Source organism: Rhipicephalus sanguineus, chromosome 1 (assembly GCF_013339695.2).
Source record: "Rhipicephalus sanguineus isolate Rsan-2018 chromosome 1, BIME_Rsan_1.4, whole genome shotgun sequence".
In the NCBI taxonomy this organism is placed as follows: domain Eukaryota; kingdom Metazoa; phylum Arthropoda; class Arachnida; order Ixodida; family Ixodidae; genus Rhipicephalus; species Rhipicephalus sanguineus.
The window spans coordinates 90631527-90653299 of record NC_051176.1 but is presented as its reverse complement, the minus strand read 5'-3'; the positions used below and the strand labels follow the sequence as shown (position 1 = coordinate 90653299).

The following is a 21773-nucleotide window of genomic DNA, read 5'->3' as shown; positions in this document are numbered from 1 at the left end:
CCGTGAAATGTTCAGTGGTTTCGCCCAGCAGTAATCAAAGTGATACGCCGCTTTGATTATTTTTCCTGAAGCAATCATGTGTACACCGTGAAATGTTCAGTGGTTTCGCCCAGCAGTAATCAAAGCGATACGCCGCTTTGATTATTTTTCCTTTTTCAGTTTTTCCTTCTTTTTTATTTGTCTATTTTTATTTTATTTTTTATTTTTTATATTTTCAGTGTTTTATTTTTTTTAATTTATTTATTCTATCTCTATGGGACAGCGCCATCTAGTATATCGTCACCCAACTGCAGTTTGCATGCATCTCTATGGGACAGCGCCATCTATTATACTGTTCGGGAGATACTGCCGCGGTTACGCCTGACATGGGACAAGGTTAGACTAAAAGGAGCTACGTCCCTAAAAGAAAAAAAAAAAAAAGCACCTGACTAACACATCCGCGCGCCGCGATCATGCTGCTCTCAGCCGTGGTTTAAGCAAACGTAATCAGCTGCAGCCGCGGCATGCTGGCTCCATCGAAGCAGTAGGCCGATAAGTTGGCGGTGGTTCCTTGGCCCGCGTCAGCCAATTGGCGTGCGTGACGGTGCAAGTTGTAGCGAGCGCCTGAAGTCAATATTCAGCAATTTAGTTTGATAATCCTAAATAAAAAAATTATTTACAAAAAAAATTGTAGTGCACAAGGTGGCTGCCAGCAATATGCAACTGATTTCACTTGCCTGCCTCTAATATTGTATTTTTCAACCCCTTGGCACAAGAAAGGTGGGACAACCGGTATATATGTACATACCGGCTATTCCAGCTAACTTGGACTAAAATTTTGTTAAGAACCCTGCGCTCTAGGAAAGTTCGTATTCGTGGTAGTCGTGTGTACATACAACCTATATTTCTTTCATGACTAAGTGCTAATAAATAATTAACTTTAATTAGCCAACTTTTTATTCTTGCTCAAATAGTAAAATAACTATGTTGTACCTCGCCCCAAATACCACGTACACTCGTGTAAGGGCACACTTTTTTCCCGCAATTTTGATGGGGTGCGGCCCTTCCATGGAAGTGGAAATTTTTGTTCAGATTTTCGATCCACGTATGAAAAAACCTATTTAATCGTGCCATATATACCTAATGATGGGATATCTGGCGTCTAGCTGCAGACATCCTCGCTAGATGTCTTCATCGGCACAAAGGATCAATGGCGCCGGCGAGAAAAGCGTCAAGATCTCCCATATAGTGCCGCGCACCCGGAGCTCACAGCACCACGTGACGAAGGTGCAAGACAGCTATTGCCATCTGGTGGCTCCCGCGAAATGCGCCGTACGCGAGACGTGACGACGCTGCCATTTGCTGGCATTTTCTTTTTTTTTTTAAGTTTGGACTGCCAAGTTTGGGGGAGCGGCCCTTAGTCGAGTGTATACGGTAACCCCACAATCAAGCATTTTTTTTTTTTTTTTGCTGAAATCTGCGGGTTTCGCACGTTTGTGTCTTCCTTTCTGGGGAAAAAAACAACTAGGCAGACTTCAGCAAAAAATAAATGCTCGATTCTGGGGTTATTTGAGGCGACGTACAATATGAAGTTAATATTCTACCGATTCGAGCAAGAACAAAGTTGCCCAATTACAGTTAATAAATTAAGTTGCATTTAGTCATGAAAAAATACAGGTTGTATGTACACATGACTATCAACAGGTAGAAATTTCATATAGCGCAAGTGTTTCTTTTTTTTTTAGTCTTGGTCCAAGTTAGCTCGGATAGCCAGTATATATGTGAAAAGATATACGCTTTTAAAAAGCCATTTATTCGTGAACGTTTCGATCATAAACCGATCTTTATCGGTCTCCGATCGGAACACTGATGAAAAGCTTTTTAGAAGCATATATCTTTTTCCTATTTGTCTTATGGCAACCGTGACAGCCTTTTCATAATCTGCAGACACACACAGAATTTGATTTCATTATTTAATGCAAGATGTTTGATCCAAAGCCACTCTAACTAAAATGATTTTACGCTTTACAATGTATCTGGGTAGAGAAACACGAGGTGACCCTTCTCACATGCTTGTAACTGCCTGTTTAACATTGCATTTCTAGGCTAGCTTTTGTACCAAATAATTGCCGCTACTTGCCATACAGCCATCACGGTTACGTACAACGGGAGCTGCAGCGTACATTGGCTCGAAGAAGAACGATTATTTGCATGTGCTTTTTATATAGGCTTTGTTTAATCCATTTATCGTTTGAATGTAGAGTGGCCATCATATGTCCTCGCAAGGTTCAAAACAACAGCAAGATAAAGAAAACGTGCCAGTCAAGTGAACCATCAAACTCGCAACGATCGGAAAATGCTCACAACTGCGCTTCTATATAATGTGTGCGTACAACAATGGTAGTTGAACATCTGGAAAAGCACTGCTATGAGGTACCGTACAAAGCCTGAAGGGAAATTTAAAACAGTGCAACAAGAAACCTGAAATCGCAGCTGACATGGATGTGCACAACTACCTGAATTCGTCTCTGGCCTCCTGCACACATATAGGACAGCACTATTCACTAGGCTCTTCTGTTCAGTGCAACCTCAATGATAAAATGTGACCATTAATTTTCCACCGTGTCCACAACCATCTAGGTAAATCCAAAGTTTGCAGGTTCAGTCCCTGCCGGCGGCAAGCTGTCTTTTCGTCTACTTTACTATCTTCACGTCTATATCACAATTACTACAGTACACTTAACACACAGTACAATTAACTTCCCCTACACCTTCCTTGGCTTCATTATCTGCTGGTTTTCATTAACATTAGGTAAACAACAGTTAGCCAAGCCTACACAATATGGCTTGGCAAGGCCCAAGGAAAGCACTCAGTTCCAGTGTGCACACTCAAGTGCTATTAGTACTTTGCTCACAACTGGTAATCAACACATGCCTTTCAAAACTTTAAAGGTAAAAATGTACCATGTTCTCAACATGCTTTTATGAGAAAATGTGTATAAGTTTTATAAAAAAAGGACGAAAAACATAATATAGGATTCATATTTTCAGAAGTAAATGAAAGTAGAAATGATCCATGTTATCTTTTAAGGCTGGTTAAAAATTGCAACAAAAACCTTTCATTTTACTTGTGCAAACAGATGAGACATTACCAATGAAAACCCATCTGTTAAATTTGAATGGAAAGGCACAGTTCCAAAAAGTACTGCAATCAGGCAAGCTTCACTGCACAAATGTATCTTTATTAAAATGAGCTGCAGCAGCACAGCAAGGTAAAGGCTTAGGCTAGTTGGTGGGTTATCCTTGACAGGCTACATGTGAATGAAAAAAGAGATATTGTCTGTCTCTTTTTGTCCATGTGTAAGTCTTATGCTGAAAGAATAGTTCAAAAATAGGAAAAACAGCAATACACAACTGCACTGCTTATTCTTTGCATTTGGCATGTAGTGCTTACCTGTTTCCTTCTTAAACTCTATATAAGCACAAAGAACTCTTCCGCTTGTCTGCAAGAAGCGCCACAGTGGGTGCCCCTAGTACACGTTTTACAATGAAAAGAAAAAGTGGAAATTGCGGTTTTCTTGGATACAGCGCAAAAGAATCAGATAAGCATGAAACATCACACGCAATGAATAAGCGATCCACTTGTGTATTGCAGACGACTTTCCATTTTTCCTGACCAGATTTTGCAGCGATATTTTTTTTTTTTCAATGTTTGTCACATGAAGCTCTGGTCTGACATAACACAGCAGCGGCATTTCCTGCATGCCCGACACCCTCAGTTTCGATAACGGGGCCTTCATTTTCGACCATTACTATCTCAACTTACGTGTGTTTTGGGGAATTTCTAAAAAATGGGTAAGCCATAAAGTGTCATGTTCTACAACTCTTCAGTATAAACTGCCTTCAAGCTAATTAAAAAGTTAATGAGTTTTTAACTGTTTATTAATAATTCCAATGTAACTTAGGTGCGGCAAAGTATTTCCGCCTTGACGTAGAGTTCACATGCAAAGACTATAGATGAGTGACTATCATAGCATTTTTTTTTACAAAAAATCTGTATTGCCTTAAAAAAAATTGCCTACCAGCACCCGCCCGAGAACAACTGAAATCACACCCCTGTGAGCCCGTGAGCAAGAAACGAGCTAGCATCAAGCGGTAGCCTTTTAAGGTAGCATTAACCAGAGAGACATCACTTTTTTGCGAGCGAAACAAGAGGAAACCACGTGCTAGATGAAACCAAGCTTACCGCCACATGCCCACATGCGTGGATGAGCGAGCACTGCTCAGCATGACAGCCAAAACTACGCCTAAACAAAGCTTGGAACAAAAACCAAAGGCCATTGGCACAAGAAAATTCCGTACATCACCACACGGTGACAATACTCTTTGGTCCCGACTCCTGAGGGTCCAGAATGCTGCCTGAGCTCAAGGCGTCCTGGACTAAAGGCACCTCTCTGAAGCTACCTTGTAAATAAAGATGTTTATTATCTCTCTCTCGTTCTGCCAGTAACCAAGTTCCTAAAATAGCACTCAGTCAAGCAAGGTGCTCTTCTAAATGGCATAAAGTTTGTCTTATATCCTAGTTACATGGGCTTGCTAACGTGAGTTATGACAAACCTCAGTTAACCAGAGTAAGCTACAGTTAGTGCCAGCTGCCGTTGGCACATGTTACACAGGAAAAGTTGTCCTTAGTTTGAAACAGTGAAGCAGGTCACGTGACATTCAGTTTCACAACTAAAAATATAAACGTTTAGCTAGTTTTTATAAGTATACTGGCAGGCAAATACAATGTGTTTTATTTAAACCAAATCCTTCCTGCTTGCAGCTACGGTCCCCAAGCTTATTTCATCAAGTGTTTTGTAAGTAAAGGCTGGTCTCAACTATGGGTGAAGTCACTTCGCAGTCTGTGAAAAAGCAAAGACAATCCATTTTTGATACGTTTCGTATTGCTGTGTTTGGTGCATCGTTTATTTTGCCGGACTGTTTGTGTGTCACCGTCTCTGTTGTTGAAAAAGGCCAGTTGACTCGTTTTTGGGAAGACGTTTCAGCCTCCATTGGAGCCAATCTGCCTTCGACCGCCGAAATGGGTGCCGCCATTTTGTTTGTTCCTTAACCAAGGTAGTCACTCAGTTTGGAGCAACCACCGTTAGTGGGATAACTGAAGTTAAGCTTTTCGTCTAATCGGATGTAACAACGGTTTAAGGGAATTGAGCTTACCATAACCTTGTAACTATGCTATTACTGAGGCATAATAACAAAATACTAGTTTTACTGATATGCATGCTACCGTGACAATGTCCTGCAAAACCATCATGCAAAACCTATTTTAGAGCACTACTGAGATTAACTGTGTTCTTTTCACACCTAAGTACAGGACGCCTTTTGAACCGATCCAAGACTGGTATTTATGTAAGAATATGCATACTTAGCATAAAATATTCAAAGAAAGATTTTGTGCTTATATAGCTGCTCTGTTCGTGCTCAAATTTGCAGAACGCTCCTATAAGACTATCGTTATCTTTCAATGTAACTCTGCACAATTACTTGTCTAAATTTTAAGGAGAGACATGACGCTGCACTTGCCTGAAAAAAAAAAAAAAAAAAAATACTGTTGCGAAGACAGTGCACTAGTGGATTTGTGTCGCCGCCTCTCGGCTGCTGTGGAAACCAGCCGCACAGCGAGGGTAACAGCTTGGATAAAGAAGTTTGATTTCAAGATGCCATACCTGCTTATTAACCCTTTCAGACGCCACCTATGAAGAACTGTCTGTAACTGTGTCAAATCGATACAACGTTTTTGCAAGGCACTCAATATTCTATTACAGCAAAAATAATGTCATAATATGTTCATTTATGTGTGTTATAGCAACTAATCCTAATTAAGTTGTAATTAAATATCTATTTATTCTGAAGTCACTGATGCTATGTTTTGGCATAAATAGAATGAAATCTCAGGCTAGAAATATAGTGCAAGTTCATTTTTGGTTATGTCCAGTTTGGGCAAAGAAAAATTACTTTTCACATGACTCGCACGAAGCGGCACGAACGACTCGTCGAACGTGGTAGTGCCGTCAGCAAAGTGATCATATGCAGCAATACAATGCATAATGAAGTTAAATCAAGAGAAACTTATTATGCAGGAGGTTCAATTCATCCAAAGCTCGATATATCTCGCTCTTTCTTAGCCCCTAGTTGATAGAAATAGCAAAAACAAGTGGTGTACACAATTGTGTACATAGCGTGTCAAAGGGTTAAGGTGAAAGCTTTAATGTCTCACGCGAACATGACTTTTGAACAAAAAACCAGTGTCAGTGAAATGAGGCAAAAAAAAAAAAAGCGATTGCAAGCTGCATGCTCATTTCATCTTTGCAGCATCCATGTGAAAAGAAATACAAGAAGTGACCACGCGAGTTGCTCCTTCACTTCGTCACTGTGGCATTCCCCCACATTGAGGGAGTGAAGAGTTCCTCTCAAGCGTAGCTAGAGGGACTCGCACGAGCTGCACGTTCACTTTGCCTTTGCATGACTAAAAAGTATAAAAAAGTGGCATTCGCGCCATATAAAGTGCATGATAAAATAGCCACACCAGATGGCTTTCGCCTTCAAGTCGTCTTAGACCTATGCATAAGGGACCCTGTGAGTTTCTCTCATAATCTCAACATGTCAACTATTTTTCTGTGAAATGGACAAACAATACTACATTTACAACAAACTTCTTCATTCTGCCAATATCTGCTGCAATGGATTCTGTGGTGTCTGCTTTCGTCCCCTGCAGCAAACAGCAACGTGGTTCAGCGAAGATTTCTCAAAGCAACAGTTGTGTTCTTTTGTTTTAATGGGATTCTTCTGAGGCTGTCACAATGCAATTATTTCCAGCTAATGAGACAGCAGCAATTGTCATGTACTTGGTCAAGGTGAGTTCTGTTGGCATCGTCTAAAACAAAGTTCAAGACGTTCCAGCAATGCCCTCCCTCAAACGTGAGCTTTTTGCTGTGGAAAATGAGATTAGAGAAAAGTGGCGCCCTAAAGCAAGGTGTCTGCCTATATAATTTTTCCAAATTCCCTGACTTTTCCAGGTTTTTCATGATTAGTTAAAGCAAATTCCATGACCAGTACGTCCGCTTGGAAAACTCTGCGCACTGGAAACAAACCTTCGAGTGGTGGAAAAAAAAAAAGATCCATAGGTCACTATAGTGTTCAGACACAATTTCTGCTTTTGTGCCACATTTCTTGACAAGATGCCTTCCCGTCGGGCGGGACAGTCACTGGCTTAGCAGGCACACTTTCGGCACTCGTGCTTGGCACAGCCGGTATACATTCACTCGTTGCAGTCTCAGAATACGGTAAGTTGGGTTCAGCACTAAAAAAATGTGTGGATGTTTGTCTGGGAAGCACTTTGTGACAAGCTCACAGTGGCTAGGTGTTTCTTGCTCACAGCGTGACTGGGAAACAGCAGCGATGCCCATATTACTGAGTGAGAAAGTCTTCTGGCATGCTGCGCACTGAGCCTTTCGGCACTGCCCTAATCCGTGACGAGTATTCGAATATTTCCGCATTCACCCAGTCAGAGTTAAATGAACACTTCTTCATGGGAAGCATGCCGACTCACTGCATCGCAAGAATAGCAATATGGCTGCAACCCAGGCAGCTTGGCATGTGGATTCGATCTGATCCGACCTGGATTATCGTATTTACTTTACTATTGATTTGTGTCTCCGCCTAATTTGCACACCCCTAAAATATACTTTTCAGTAAAAAAAGAATAACTACTAGTAGCGTATTCTGTGGACCTTGCCGAGACAACGACCAGCAACAATGTCACAAAAATGGAGTTGTACTGCGGGATTTCCTTTTTTTTTTTTATACAATGGGCACACGCATGTTTTCATTTGAATTATCTGGGCTCTAACGCTTGGAGCGCAACACAAGCCTTCCGACGCCTGTAATGAAAGCTGGGGGTTGCGTTTAAAGCGGCGACGAATATGCGGCAGCAGGGAGGAATCTGTCAGGCTGCAGCCATCGGCGGAGCAGTACCATGGCCGTACCTCAATTCCGTAGATGAATCACGGATGCCGGCGTGTTCTCTTCGTTTACGTGCTCTTCTATGGACGCGATGCTAAAGAATAATCACACATTTAATAACATGATCTCAAGAAACTGAAATGGGACTTTTCGCTGTAGTTACCCTGTGCTATCAGCAATAGGTGCATGGCTGAGGACGTCCGCTGTTGCATCGCCAATGAATAAGCTTGACATGGCCCAGCAAGCCTCTGCTGATGGCGCTTCTAGCCTAACCAGAAGGCCTTCAAGCCGAGCCAAGATCGTGGCCAAGACAAACATGCACATATTTATCAGCATAATGCTGTGCTTGGAAAGTGAGATATGCTGTGTGGTCTGCAGAAGCAACAGTTATGCACTGCCTACTTTTTTTTACGCTTCTGCTTAGATGTTCACTACGGTTGCAGCTGAAGGCACTGCTCCTTAAGCTTTGATCAATGGTAATGATTATTTTCGCGACGGTCGCACAGACTGCTATCAGTTTCCATGACCTGGCCAGGTTTTTAAGAAAATCCATGATTATTCCCCGACTTTTCCAGACATGTCCAAATTCCCTGACTTTTCTAGGTTTTCCAGGTTGGTAGACACCCTGTAAAGACTATGCTGAGGAAGGACAAAGTGGTGATAAAGAAGTGGTATTGCCCATACAGGCTAATGATGCTTTATGAGCTATTCAAAGATGATAAGGCCTACTATCTACTAGTGTTGTCACAAGGACAGGACCCAGGCCACCTCGTCCTCATACCTTTCGGCAATGAGGCCATCTTCCATGGTCCCGTGTGACTGTGTGGCCATTCAAAATTGCAAGGAACTCTCGCAGATCTGCTCCCTCTACCGCGAAAAACTAACAAAGAAAGAGGCTGCCAGCTGGCACTTAATCCAGACAGGCACCAAACCAAACTTACAATTTCTTGATAAGATGCACCAGAGCATACCCTGCACACTGCCCACAGTTCTCTGGGAAACCAACGCTACTACACACCAACTGGACACGCTGGGCCATCCCCGACCAGTCCCCGATAGACCAGCGAGTATGGAGTGTTTGGAGGAGCTGAGCCATCCTCGGCCTGCCCCCCTTAGAACAAGCGAGTGCAGAGGAAGGTCATTCCCTGCCTGCCCCTAAAACCAAGCGAGTGCGAAGCAGTGGGACAAGCTGATGGCTAGCAACAGCCTTGGCAGTCAACTCAGCTTGACTGACAGGGCACACAGAGCGGCAACAACCTGTGGCCCCTCGGAGTGAGGGCAGCTGCCACAGCTAGGATGGGACCCGCAGACCGAGCGGGCCCTATACCACGAACTCCTTCATTCCTGCAAATAAATATTTCTTGCTCCTCCACTTAGCTGGAAATGTCAAGAGCCAGAACAAAAGATATAGGGCTCAAAGACTGACCTGGGGCGCTTTGCAACTTGCTTGGCAAGATCAAAAGGATTGCAGTTTAGTGTGGCATCTCACAAAAAGGAGCTGTCACCATTTTTTGTCACAGCTACATCACTCAAGGATATGCTGCATAAGGAATTCCTTTCTGAGCTTTAATTGAACTACATGAAAAATTGTGCATAATCTAGCACAAGAGCAGGCCAGCTTCTTACACCAAGAGGGTAAGGTTTGCCAAACTTACCATGGCCTTCACATTCACCTGACCTCACTGTGTCCGACTTTGTGTGGGGCTTCATAGAAGGCCTAACATATATTATAACAGTAATTGGAAGCACTGAAGAACTTTACACAGCACAGTGAATAAGCATTTCACTTAGAGGCAGCACAGATGTATCAGTGCTCAAAAGCAACAAGGAACAGCTACATATGTGCACTGACGAGAATGGAGGACACATTGAGTAGGGCCACTACCCTTTGATATGCTACCAAATTTCCATTGTTGTCACTATGGATCAACTTGAATGGCCCTTTTCAGGAATAACAACATGATGCTTGGAGTGAGCTGTGGTTACCATGACCAAACTTGTAATTCCTCATTAAAAAAAAAATGAATTGCTCTAACTAAAGCCTCACGTGTATCACAATAACCTTGTTGTGGGACAATTAAATTTCATAGAAACATATTGCTGCTTGGCTTTCAATTACAATGACAGTGTATAAAGATGTAATGGGATATATTCTTAAAGGGCCCTGCAACACTTTTTGATTATGGTTAAAAAAACTTGAGACCACTTGAGCTTCGCTTTCACGAAACGTGATGACGTAATCGGGCCCAGTTCGCATGGTCTTCTCATTCGCTTGCCTAGGTTTGCTCCTCAGAGGTCACTAACCTCAACTGTGCCGTGAGGAAAGGAACTTCTGTGCTCATAACATTGGCTGTCTAACTCTCCCAGAATGCATGCCTACTGCAAGTGTTGCTGCAGAGTGCCCAATATACCATATTTCATAATACTGAGAATCGGTGAAGTACTCACTACATATCCATAAAGCAATACGCACAGCTTCACACCTTGTTGATGCTGTTGCTGATGATTAATTATGCCGCAGCACTTTGTAATGGGTGGCCCTTAAACCACCCACTCATTGCGAAATTCACATGGTGTGACACCTAGCACAATTCTACGCTTCTGCCACACATTATTACATGTGTTAACAGGCCTACTCGCACTACATGATGCCCATTAAGGGTTTCTTTCCAAAACAATTTTGCTCAGTGGTGCGACCAGGCACAGGGCCTGGGTTCAAACCCTACTTGAGCCAAAGATTCTTGTTTTTTTTTTTTTATTTATTTGCATCTATCTTGATTTTTCATTCACAACCAACAACGGCGATAAGGGAATTTCTGCGAAATGGGCTCAACGATACTGTGTTAAAATGCTGTCGATCAGCAGTCAAGGCTCCTGTGAACATTCAAGACAAACATTATAGCGCAGCAGATTAAATTTTAAGTCAGCCCAGGGTGTCTACCGAGTTGACATTTCTAAATTCCCTGAGTTTTCCAGGTTTTCCCTGAGAGTGTTTGCTGAAATTTCCTGAGTGAAACAGAAGTTTGTTTCATGTCAAGATGGGTAGAGACCATATCGCTCGGTGATGTCACTTTCTAATATGCATTTTAGAAAATGAAAACGACTTAATCCCATTTGAATAGTACATAGAACAGACAAACCTCAATATAGCGAAGTTGGTAAAAGCAGCAACTCACTTCGTTATATCGAAACTTCGTTAAACTGAAATTCGACCTTTCATGCAAGGCATAGTTACTGAAGGATTAATCTTAAACTGAAAAGGCCACAAGAATGCTCGACTAATATGGCAACATGAAAAATCTTTTTTTTTAATTTTTTGCGTGAAAAAAATCAATTTTGTTGAGCCTGAGATGCAGCAATCACAGTTAGATGCCTTGCCAGAGTGTCACATGTAAAGACGAAACAAATGCGGCTTTAATGCACTGTGGAATTGCGCTTGTTCTGCTGCTGCGGGTTGTTGTCAAATCCTCGCGCGTTGCCCAGAGCAATGCAACGCCTTTGCTATCATGTTGCCCAACCGAACTATTTGCTCTCCACGAACGCACAACACTGAAAACCATCCCACGTTAGAAAAAAAGAGTCAGTTTCACCGCGAGAGCAAAATAGTAAATCCGATAGCAACAAAGAGGAATTTTATATGAACATAGGCTAGCAGCTCGCTCCTTCAGGAAACGCAGCCGCTGCATTAAGAGAAGTACCCTATCTATGATCTATGGCTCAGGGACGGATTCAGGTACATAATTGGGGGGGGGGGGGGTACAAAGGCTGAAGCCAACGCTCAGCAGTGCATTTTGGTGGGTCACGCATATTTACAACAGCCCAGAGGGGATTGTGGCGGTGCCTAAGAAGCCTTCGTTGCAAATGTGCATAGGGAAGCAGGAAAGGGTAGAGCAATGAGAGGTAGAGAGCAGGGACAAGATTCTCTTTACCCCTTTTGGACAGTGGCGGGCAATGCAACCTTACAAAGGGGGCAAACTTGACAAGCAAGCCTGACAAAGGAGGTGGACGACAGGCACTGAAGGGAGGGGGCGGGGGCTGGCTTGGGGGGGGGGGGGGGGGGGATCGCCGCTACCCCCCCCCCCCCCGGGATCTGCCACTGCTATGGCTTCAACGAAAGTTATGCAATTAGAGCACAACACCTACAAAGGTATGAGCCGTCTGCTGATCCCCACTAAAGATACCGCGGCGCACGCGACCACGCCCGCTGGTACAAAGTACGCACTTCCTGTCGGACTCACGCAGCCAGCACCCCCCCCCCCTTCCCAACGCGCCGGCTCCTATCCATGTGCCCATCGCGCGAATGAGACTGTGGGCTCGTTTCATCTCTGCTTAAGCCCCGTTCGTCGGCAGCACTCGCGCATTTTAACTCGTACATGGAGCATGCGACGCGCGGGGTGATGTACTCGCGATTTGGCCTTGATAGGGAAGATCATGGCGAAGGCACAAAATTCGCGTCGGAGTGTCTATATAATTGCTATCGCAAAAAAAAGCAATATAGCTGCGGGCTAAGATCGCATGAAAGCACGGCAACAGCCTGAATTACGGCACATCCGATTATGGTGGAAACGTTACTGCTTTCCGACATCGCGCGCCGAATCGAGCATGTGGGACCCGTGCCGGTGTCGCGAATTTCGGTCGCCGCTATGCCATGGCTCTGAAAAGTTTTGTAATTCGGCTTTGTAGCAAACACCCGCGTGGTGTGGCTGGTAATTGCCAGCTGCAGCCCCAAAAAATTTCAGTCGACTGCCTAAAACTTGTTTCAGCAGTGCCCTCATCGGGAAAAAAAGAAATAAAAAAGCTTTCACTTGCTGTGAATGGGCCCCTTAGTTACGCTAGCTCTCGCCTGGAAATTTATTATATTCTTCACGGAGTTCTAAATAGCATCTTTGAAGCTCGGGATCAGAGCGACTGAGCTCTCCGATAACAGCCAACAAGCGTCTTTTTTCTCGCCGATAGGGATGGCTTGCCAGATACGAGCCTTGTCGAAGACATCCGCTTCCTGCGCGATCGCGATCGCTTGCAAGATAACTCAAGCTCGTTACATCTACTGCTACCGCTTCTACAACTAATCATGCTTGTTACTTGACACGCGGCGATAACAAAAACACCATATCGGGCGCTAACGCACAGCACGCGCGAGAAAGATTACAGAACTACACCGCGTACTCCCAGAACATCCTGACAACATTGCGCGATACGATGTGTCGTGGTTTGCTGTTCCCGCATGCCACGCATTAGCCGGATTCTCTCCCACTTCACCGCTCCGAAGGCGATGACAGCATCAAGGTGCGCCACTTCCCCGCAGCGGCCGTTTGATTTGAAAAATGCGTTCACAAAATACCGAGCAAGCGCTACCGCGACTTTCGTCGCCTTCAATAAAGATACTGTGGATTTTCCCTGATGGGAGCACAATTTCCCTGAGTTTTCCCTGAGAATTTCCAGACTACCCAAAATCCCTGAGAATTCCCGGTTTTCCCGGTCGGTAGACACCCTGCAGCCAGACATCTCTCGCTTTCTCTTGACAAATGATGCTGTAAGCAAATTTTTTACTGTGTCATAAGCACACGGCCACAGCCACTGGCTGACTTGAGCATCATCATGAGCAGCATAATTACCACAGCCACCACGTGCCTGCACCCACAGTATAGAATTACAATCGCGCGCTCGCGATCACACTGAAAGTGAGCCACGTGCTCAAAGAAAAGAAGGAAGTGCTCAAGGTAATGGTGCACGCTGACGTACAGACGTACCTTTTTGCCCCCTTGTGTAGCTTTCAGCACATTCACTTGGACGGAAGGATAGAAGAAGCACTTCGAGCGTGTGACAAATCCCTGTAACTCCGCTAATACTTGACGAATTCTAAAAATGTTGTGGCAGTCGATTTTTTGAAGCAATAAATTCTGATAATGATGTCATTCGAAGATTACTTGCATAAATGCTACAAGACCCCTTCAAGGGCTTCTGGGAACAAGCGGAAGGCAACATACTTGTTAGGCTGTGGTGTGGTGGTTTTTTGCTGTGTCAGTGCTACATATATATACATACTGTAAATAGTTCCGTTCCTTATTTCCACGTAGCACTTTGGCGGAGGTGCTGGGTTCCATGTAACAATATATAATTGAACACAGATGCTACAAACAACAACAAAAATACCAAATGCTACATTCTCATTTCAAATGTCTCACTTCCACCATAGGAAGAAGAGACACAATGGCATTTTTATGTCAATTGCTTTAGCCATGCAGCAGACGGTCTTTACAGCAGATGGTGTTTTATAGATGAACGAAACTTTTTTTTTACCCAGAAAAGCAACCGTGCCAAGTGTTAAATTGAAAAAATATCGACAATCAAATGTGAGCTTTCTACGAAATTTCAGCAAGAACAGAGTAGTGGTAAGCATTATATCATTTTTTTTCTTTCTAAAGATTTAAACCAAGATGTGCACATCCCTGTACTCTGTATGACGAATGAGAATGCAGCAATAGCCCTCAACAGTCTTATTTGTGGCATGAACCATCACCTTTACTGCCAATGCACAGAGACTGTGCAAAGACTGCATCCTACAGCTCACGACCCTCAACAGTCTCGTTTGTGGCATGAACCATCACCTTTACTGCCAATGCACAGAGACTGTGCAAAGACTGCATCCTACAGCTATCTCACAATACAGAGAAATGCAACCACATGAAACCATTTCAGAGCCACTTCAGGACTGGTTCATGAGGAGAGAGCATCGAAGTGCTTGTCTTGGGCACCACTCACAGGCCTCCCAAACAATCCTAGCAGTCGCGGTTTTGTCTTTTTAGTGACACTTGGTTTGTACACTGTCAATTTTTATGAAAGGGAATACGCGAGCTCGTGGCCTGCACGATCCGGCGGCTGCTTGCAGCGCCTTCAAGCGAGAGCAACCACGGCCTCTTTTCGCGTCATTTAGTGGCGAGCAAAACAAGTGGTGTGATATGCAACCAGCTGCAAGATTGCAACCACCTCCCCCTTCAAGGCGATTAAGCAAGAGACCGGGCCAGCGGCGTGTCGTCTGCTGCTTACAAATTGTGCTTGGCACACGAGCGCACTCAAAACGGGGAAGCTCTGCTGCTTAGCTTTCACGCGTCACCACTTCGTCTGATTTAAAGCGCTTTAAGCGACAGCGGTGCAGTCAGGTGAACTTTTGTTGGTGGTTTCCCATTTTGAAATCTCTCATCGAATGCTGTGGAAAATATTCTTCTCGGTGGAATCCCACTTAGCCGAGAACGTATTGCCTGCCAATACAAAAAGCACTTGTATGTCCATGCTGGATGCTTTAAAGTCATGCACAGCGACTGCCGTTGGGGCCGTGATGATAGCGTGAGATCTTGCTGCGTAGCAAACAGAAGGGGAAAGTGTCCTGGTGGTTGTGAGGATTTTCATGGATATTTATTAGTAACATCAATGACATGAGTATGAAACGTGAAAGAAATATTTTAAAAGCCTTTATTGAAACTGAAAAAATAGGACAATTGTCGTTTTGGTTTTGATTCAACAACAAAAAAAGTACCACATTGCGACACTTCTCAATACTTAGTGGCTTCACCATTTTCGACCATGACAACAGCCACTCTAATTGGTAGGGATTCATACGGAGCAACCGTTAGGGACGTTTCCCTTCTTAGCTCCTCCCACTCCCCCTTGACGACAGTCCAAAGGTCGCCCGCCGAGAGAGTGTGTAAAGAACGGCCTGCCAGCGCGCTTTTCAAAGGTCCCCGGGAAACCACCAACAAAACGGCAAACAACCTATAAAAGTTCACCTCACTGCGCCGCTGTCGCTTGAAGCGCTTTAAATCAACCGAAGTGGCAACGCGTCAAAGCCAAGCAGCAGAGCTTCCCCGTTTCGAGCACGCTCGCGTGCCAAGCACAATTCACAAGCTGCAGACACACTGCTGGCCCGCCTTGAAGGGGGTGGTAGTTGCAATCTTGCAGCTGGGTGCACATCAAACATGACTGGTTGTTTTGCTCGCCACTAGATGACGCTAAAAGAGGTTGTGGTTGCTCTCGTTCCCGCTTGAAGGCGCTGCAAGCAGCCGCCGGAGCGTGCAGGTCACGAGCTCGCGCGTTCCCTTTCATAAAAATTGAGTGTACCAATAAATGCACCACAGAGGTGCAGACTGTGTATTGTGGTATCTTTCGTCTTAACTTTCCAGACCATTCTATTCGGCATCTTTGATAATTATTGTTAAGATACTAACAAACCTTTGAATTTGATTAAGTAAAAATGAATAAGCTGATTACAAATTACTGATCACAAGAAGGTTGAGCAATTCAATGTGTGCCTTGTTGCCAGCATCCATTTGGCAGAATTTCACCACGCTGCAAACATACACTGGCCTATACATAACTTGCAAGTGACGTCAGTTGCTGTCTTCCGTCCGCAATCACCGAGCACATACATCTCAGTGGCCACACTGTGTTTAAGTTCGTGCGCGGATCGTTTGCCTTGCGGTTATGACGAACGAGAATCGTTCAGCACATTATGCAGCCTGCAGCGTCGTCAATGGTGTCGCACAAATCGCCTACAGCGGCGTTCCTCGCCGCCTGCATTTTGCGGCGCTCAAACTGCACAGATTTCGTCGCCGATTGCTGCATAAAGCCATGGCCCAATAACATGTTTGCCGCCCAGTCGGGGTTCGTTTCACTGAAGAGCTAAGAGGGCCTCCCGAAAACCAAGGCGCGATCGCTGTGTTCAATTTGGTGCTTCACGTTTCGACAAAAATGACCTCGCGCATAACTCCGTGGTGATACACTCGGCGAAAAGGTGAGGAGATTCCGAAGCATAACTTGCCTCTTATGAAGTGACACCTGCACATACAAACGTTGCACAATGTCTGAGGTCCTTCCTGTTCACGCGCGCTGCGCGCATTAGCCATGTGCTCCGCTTCTCAGACAGCTCTTTCATGCGGTCACACGGGTTTGTGATCACATTTGGCAAACAGTACGTCCCCGCGTCTGTTTTTTTTAATTATTATTGATTTACACTTCTCGTACAGCAGCCAAATATTGCACAAATCGCCGTTGCGATGTGCAGCGTTGACGGGAATTGCGAGAGCCGCACAGCTTGAGTCTGTGTCGTCTGCAGCCATGTGCTCGGTAATGGCGGCGTATGCCACGAAATCGTATCCCAGAGTTCCGCGGTGTGATGTACTTGCAAGTTATGTATACACAAACAGGATTACCATGCAACATGCCTCAGACCAAAAGTGGTGCTGGACTGCTGACAAGACCGATCAATCACACATTAGACGACCCACTGTCCTGCATTACTCTTCTACTGAAAAAGAAAAAAAAAAAGGAGAAAGATAAATATGCTCATGACAACTGTGTTCCTGCAAGTACATTTACACCCGCACGTAAGCAAACTGCACCGCTACAGCAGTTATTTCAGCACATCTCAACACATTAGAATCAGCATTATCTTCGTATCTCTGACAGACGTCGGCACCTAGCACAGCCCCACAATGGTAATGTAATTGTGGTTTATTGCAAGTGGCCCGGGTGCAGCAAATCCCCTTTTCCCAAACTGCATGTCACACACTGTGAGGCCAACCTAATGTGTGACCTGCAGCAAGTGCGAAACTATTAATGTCAAGGGATGTGTGCATGCATGTAGAAAGCACGTATAAATAAAGCATCCTTACAGTGCAATAGAATCGCTAAGCAATCTTACGCGGCCAATGTACTGTGCCACTGCGAGACTGGGCATCATGCGACATCAAATATTCTGACAACCTGTACCCTCAGGCTGAATACACTCAAGCCACGAGAAATGTGCCGAGAATGCAAACCTGGTTGAGCTTTCGGGAAAGATCATTAGTAAGGCACTCCTCCTCTTGTTCGTAGTTAAGGGCGAGCGTCTCCTTTTCTTTCTTGAGCGCTTGAATCTTCTTCAGCAGTGTGTTGCTGATGAATTCCTCCTCCTGTTCGGCTTTGGCTTGCTGCAAAGGCGTTACTCAATGAGTGTTAACTGCTCTCATACTTATGTACACAGAAAGAATGACATATATATGTTATATATGTACTGTTTTTCGTTTCATACACTATGCAACATGCCGGTACTTTCATTTTCACGATGAACGAGCACTCAAACGAATGCGTTAAGGACATTCAGTTTTGAGAGCACTGCTGAATGTAGCTGTTAACTCGATGCATCGCACTCTAAATTAAACGATGTGGCAACACAACCGCAATAGCTTTTGAATGAGCAAGGCACCACATTCGTAATATGTCATAAGGTTAGGCCTCACTATGTTGACGCTGACTTGCCGCAACGCACGGTTCTCCTCCTGCAACGTCTTCACTCGAAGCCTGTACGTTTCTAGCTCCATTTTGAGCACCCGGTTCTCCTGCTGGAGAGATTCAACGCGTTTTTGAATCTGCTCTCGCGACAGAGGAGACGGGGCAATCATTGCCCCGTCAACTGAGCTGCTATCACTTTCACTAGCACTATCCGCCATATTTCTGGCGCCGCCAAGAAACATGTGAGCGCCGTTGGCGAGCGGCCACAGCGAGCGGCAAGTGCGATGGTGGAGAGGAGACGCTGGATTAAAATGGCGACGCCCCTCAAATAAAATCGTCTGCCGCGCCAGCGGCGTAGGCAGACCTAAGCGTAAATGTATTTAGTTTACGGAAAAGTAATGCACAGCGTTTTTAAAGCCGCATTACGACGCTTGCATTTATTTCGTCAGCATTTTAGTCACGCGTCTGCTGTCCTCAAGAGACTGCCGCAACCATCACGTGACTGACTCAATCCACTGATTAGGTCGCGGCCGAAGCCGATGCTGCCTCTGTCCATGGTGATCGGGTGGTCGCCGCTGCAGCAGGAACACGTGCTCCCATAGATTGCCATTCACGACGTATATCCGTGCTCGTTCGCGACTAAAAGGTCACGGCGACCAACGCTACCGGGCGAGTATTGATTGTAAAGAGCAAGAACGATGGGCAACGTGTTCGCTTCGAGTCCTTTATCTCCACCGACGGCCATGGCCCCGGCCCCTCCACCGTCGGTACCAGAGCCACCGGACCAGCGTGAGTTGTCACTTCAAGACGACGGTGAAGTGCAGAACCCCGGTACGCTAGAAGACCTTCATAAGAAGTGTAAAGACATATTTCCTGCAAACTTCGAGGGAGGTCGCCTGATGGTGAACAAGGGTCTCAGCAACCATTTCCAGATCAGTCATACCCTCAACATGAGCTCTATAACGCCCTCCGGGTACAGATTTGGAGCCACGTATGTGGGCACGCAGCAGTTTGGTCCGGCCGAGTCGTACCCGGTTCTGCTAGGCGACATCGATCCTAGCGGTAACCTAAATGCGAACATTATTCATCAGTTTACTCCTCGCATTCGCACCAAAATAGCGGCGCAAGTCCAGGACAACCGGTACGTTGCAACGCAACTGACCGCTGACTACCGAGGTCCATCGTACACCGCATCGGCCACGCTAGGCAATATTGACATCCTGAACAACTCTGGAGTCATTGTGACGCACTACCTTCAGAATGTGCTTCCGAACGTGGCCCTCGGCGCCGAGTTGGCATACCAGTATGGACCTCAAGTTCCGGGTGGCGAAATTGCCGTCCTCTCGATGGCGGGACGTTACACTGGCCCCAACTACATAGTCAGTGGCACCTTGGGCATGGCGGGGGCACACTGCTGTTACTACCATCGCGGCAGTGAAACGACGCAAGTGGGCGTCGAAGTCGAGACGAACTTCAGGGTGGGCGAAAGCGTTGCCTCCATTGGCTACCAAGTGGACTTGCCCAAGGCGAACCTAGTTTTTCGCGGTATGGTCGACAGCAACTGGACCGTGGGTGCTGTCCTCGAGAAGAAGCTGCAGCCACTACCGTTCACCTTCGCCCTAAGTGGCATGCTTAACCATGCGAAAAACCAGAGCAGATTTGGTTGCGCACTTATCATCGGCTAGCGCGTTTTTAGTGCATTTAGCGGCAGAGAAAGGGCATGTTTTTTTGAGCGGAGGCTTTAGCATGGCCGACCTGTGAAGGAAATGCCTTGGATGCAATTTCACAGTGGTCCTAGCAGAGCTGCCCCCAAGGGTATGCTGGTTGTTCTTACTAGGGTAGTTACATTCATATCCATTGTTCCATCTGTACCAGCCCATTTTTTGCCTACCTGTGGAGGTGTATAAATAGGCTTTAAGCATCTTTCATTTGGACAAATGTATGTCTAAATGTGTTATTTTTTTTCACTAGTGGTCCATAGCTGTGTAGCTGTAGGTCATTTAAGTAATTTCATCTAGGTGCTATATTTCGTTTTCTTGAATCCTGCAGACAGTGGCTGTTCCGGTTCAACTGTGGCACAGCTGAAAATATAATAAACGCTAATATTCAAAATGAAAGCCTTTTTTTATCAGCGTTTATTTGTAGTGCAGAATTTGCCAAGTGTCTGCTCTTGGCGTAGATTCCATCTGAAAATGAAAAATGCAGTTGAATAAATACACTTTCAAGAATGTTAACTACAATCTGAATGAATAATTAACTGCATTCAGGTTATTTCCTACATGTAATACTAGGACTTGCTGGAAAAACCTTGTTTAATTGAATGCAATTAATTGGTGCTTTACACCACATCATGCATAAAATGATGCTTACTCTGTTACATTCACAATGGTGTGTGCCACTCATGTAATATGGCTGCTGCAATTCACATGCATTTTGCTGTTACATCTGCTGTAAGCTGCCTTGGTGTATAGTGCATACATGTAGCATCTAATTGAGTTAGTGCATGCATATTTTCAGCTAAAAGCTTGAGGAATCCAAAGGAAGAAAAATTGCTCAAGCTTGATGCTGTATGTGCATTCCATGTACGGACTGTCACTGTCTACAATTTTTGCAATAATGTAATGATACTGTGAAGTCATATCCTTTTGTGCACAGTTCTGTTGTACTGAACAAAGTGACCAATGATGCAAAATAAGTGAAATCCTCATTGTCTCATTGACCAATTATTTCTCTGTATTAAAACAAAGCCAGCATTAGTTTGCACAATGGCCACAAGTTATAATGTGCTCTAATTAGCTGTTATTTCATGTGTGTGCTTACAGCAACTAGTGATCAGGTTACCATCAGCACACCGACAGACACTATACATGGCATCTTGGAAGGTATTGTTGTGATGCATCATTCAATGAATTCAATACCCACCCCTTGTGAATAGCACCATGCCACAAATGCAAAGACATACCACCACAATCCTAAGCACCTCAGGTCAGTTAACACTCACTGTGCGAGATAGTAATAGCCTCACTAAATGGCACGCTCGCCTTTCCAGTGGGAAGCTTGCACAACCATTTGCTGCAATCAACGTTTGACTCAATGCCACATGACACACTCCGCTTGAACACTGAAGTGGATTGCTACTACCCCGTGTGAATGCTACTAATAATTTGAAGTACTATGTTAAGATTGTCCTGGGGAAAAAAATGCATGCGGTGACCTGACTTGTGCACTTATTTTATTCAAAGCATGAACACTTATAATTGTACCAATTTTCAGGGAGCTGTATATTCTAACACCTCTTACCTCTGATCATGTTCATGTAAAATGAGACTTGTCTGCATGGTCTAGTTGCACTTTCTGGCTTGCTAACCATAGCTGGCAACAAAGGTCTGGGCCCAAGATTATTTTCATGAAGATGCGAGAACTGGGTTTTGGTGTATTATCGGTGGATGCTCCTTTGTCTCGTTACATTTACTGTTCAGCTTTCTGTGCAATGTCATTTTTCCTAG

At 44.8% G+C, this 21773-nt stretch overlaps 2 protein-coding genes across 2 annotated transcripts in view; one reads left to right on the top strand and one right to left on the bottom strand.

Moving 5' to 3' along the window:
• LOC119393819 (coiled-coil domain-containing protein 6) overlaps positions 1-18566 on the bottom strand; it is a 45082-nt gene extending 26516 nt beyond the window's left edge. Inside the window, exons 1-2 of the mRNA XM_037661001.2 lie at positions 18276-18566; positions 17817-17966 (exon numbers count right to left, since the gene is read on the bottom strand). Of these exons, the coding sequence (XP_037516929.1) occupies positions 17817-17966; positions 18276-18509 (384 nt within the window). The 5' untranslated portion in view covers positions 18510-18566. The remainder of the gene's footprint in view (positions 1-17816; positions 17967-18275) is intronic.
• Positions 18567-18802: 236 nt separating this feature from the next.
• LOC119393828 (mitochondrial import receptor subunit TOM40 homolog 1) lies at positions 18803-20800 on the top strand. Its single transcript, XM_037661012.2, has one exon. It carries the CDS (start codon positions 18966-18968, stop codon positions 19950-19952), a length of 987 nt encoding a protein of 328 aa, XP_037516940.1. The 5' UTR covers positions 18803-18965; the 3' UTR covers positions 19953-20800.
• The last annotated feature ends 973 nt before the right edge of the window (positions 20801-21773 follow it).

What these genes read in the sequence shown, in the direction of transcription:
- LOC119393828 (XM_037661012.2), top strand. Translation starts at nt 18,966, where the DNA reads ATGGGCAACGTGTTCGCTTCGAGTCCTTTATCTCCACCGACGGCCATG.